General features: G+C 38.4%; 1 protein-coding gene across 1 annotated transcript in view; it reads right to left on the bottom strand.

Moving 5' to 3' along the window:
• The window catches only part of LOC140225973 (uncharacterized), a gene marked incomplete at its 3' end in the record, with an annotated part of 1,305 nt that extends 123 nt beyond the window's left edge, over positions 1 to 1,182 (bottom strand). The window contains 1 exon segment of the mRNA XM_072306016.1: positions 1 to 1,182. This exon segment is cut by the window's left edge and continues 123 nt beyond it. Coding sequence (XP_072162117.1) covers positions 1 to 1,124 — 1,124 coding nt within the window.
• Positions 1,183 to 2,182: the final 1,000 nt, after the last annotated feature.

Below are 2,182 nucleotides of genomic sequence, written 5' to 3'. Positions count from 1 at the left end.
GTCCACTCTTGTTGCCAATTTTTGACGATTTCTTTTTTGATGTACTTGTTGAGGTCCTCGGCTATGACAGTTAGGGGGAGGAAGGGGCCAGCAGATGAAGCGGCTTCTCTCGCCAGAGTATCGGCTTCCGTGTTTCCAGCAACGCCTACATGTCCCGGGCACCAGCAGAATGCAATTGAGAAATTCAGGGAGAGAAGATGATGTAGGGAATTTTGGATTTGGATAATGAGTGGATTGGAACCAGGGACAGTTTGGAGGGCAGACAGAACACTCAGTGAGTCAGAGCATATAATGGCTTTTTTATCTTCTGTCTCTTGAAGAAAATTTAATGCTTGGTGTATAGCAAAGGCTTCGGCAGTAAAAATTGAGGCAATGGGAGACAGCTTGAAGGATCTAGACTCATTTTGTGTGATAAAAGCACATCCTGTTTGGCTGTTTTCCAGTTTGGATCCATCGGTGTAAATTTGTTTATAGTCTTGATAATTTTCCAATGTCGAGAAAAAGTTACTTCGTAATTCGGCATGGGATGTATCGGACTTTGATAAAGAGCAGGAGTTGAGGTGAATTTCAATATTAGGAGGGGTCCAGGGAGGAAAATTGAGATTTGCAGCTGGAATAACGTCAGAAAAATTGAACTTAGAAAAGAAGGTATCATAGAATGGGATCTCAGCCCTCGCCTCAAAGCAATCTTCAATAGCAGGATTACTTGGATGGCTCACTAGTTTAGTGACATAGCCTGCCAGTAATTGATATCTTCTGTGTTGAAGTGAGGGCTCTTGTGCTTCAACTTCAATACTAACGACAGGACTTGTCCGATAGGCACCAGTAGCTAGTCTGATGCAAGAGTTATGAATACTGTCTAACTTTTTAAGTAAAGAGCGATTTGCGGAGCCATAAAGAATAGAACCATAATCAAGTTTTGATCGTATAAACGATCTGTAAATTTTAAGCAACGTTGGTTTATCAGCTCCCCACGAAGTGTGAGCTAAATATTTCATAATATTCATTCTTTGTTTGCATTTGGATTCAAGTGCCAATATATGTTCTTTCCATGTTAATTTTCTGTCAAAAATTAAACCAAGGAAGCGAATTGATTCGACGAATTCAAGTTTTGTCCCTCCCATACGCAGAGAAATACGAGGGATTTTGTGTTTCTTAGAAAAGATGATACCCTTACTTTTGATTGGGAGAAGGTGAACCCTGATTTCTCCGACCAATCTTCTAGGTTTTGAATAACCTTTTGGAGGAGAAGTTTGGCATACTTGACATTTTTAGTTGTGAAATAGATGCAAAAGTCGTCCACGAATAGAGATTTGTGTACATTCTGCGGTAGGCATTGAGTTATATCATTGATAGCTATAAGAAAAAGCAGCACACTCAAGACACTGCCTTGAGGGACCCCATTTTCTTGAGAGGTAGGTTTTGAGAGAACAGAATTGACTTTGACTTGAAATTTCCGATCACGCAGGAAATTTTGAATGAAAAAAGGTAAATTACCACGTAGGCCCCATTTATGTAAAGTTTTCAAAACTTTATGCTTCCATGTAGTGTCGTATGCTTTTTGAATGTCAAACATGAGGGCGACAGTGTATGCTTTTTTTGGAAAAACCTTTCAGAATTTGTGACTGTAATCGAATCAGGTTGTCTAAAGTTGAGCGCTTTTTCGAGCACCGCTTTGAATATTAGAGAGGAGAGAATGTTTTTCAATAAACCAAGTGAGACGTTTAGCCACAAGTTGCTCATAGATTTTGCACAGATTACTTTGCAGACTATTTTGCATAGATTTTGTACAGATTGCTCACAGGGATCAAATTATGTACTTGATCTGGACCCGGAGCCGATTTTTTAAGTTTTGCAATAACTTGTTTCAGTTCTTTAAAGGAGAAAAGTTTATTATATAGTTCAGAATTAGTTTGAGAGGTAAAATCTGGAACGGAAGTTTCTTCCCTAGACTTAAAATCTAAGAAGCGTTTGGAGTAATTTTCATTGCTTGAATTTTTTTGGAAATTCAAGGCAATAATATCAGCAATGTCTTTGGAATCCGAAAAAATTTTCCGATCATGTATAATGTTCGGAAAATCTAAAGATTGATGATTTCCTGCAATTTTACGAATGTTTTTCCATACCTCTGAGACAGGAGTGTTGGATGTGAGTTGAGATACAAATTTAAACCATGATTTGC

The sequence above is a fragment of the Bemisia tabaci genome, unplaced genomic scaffold (assembly GCF_918797505.1).
Source record: "Bemisia tabaci unplaced genomic scaffold, PGI_BMITA_v3".
Classification (NCBI taxonomy): domain Eukaryota; kingdom Metazoa; phylum Arthropoda; class Insecta; order Hemiptera; family Aleyrodidae; genus Bemisia; species Bemisia tabaci.
This window is presented reverse-complemented; position numbering and strand designations above follow the sequence as displayed.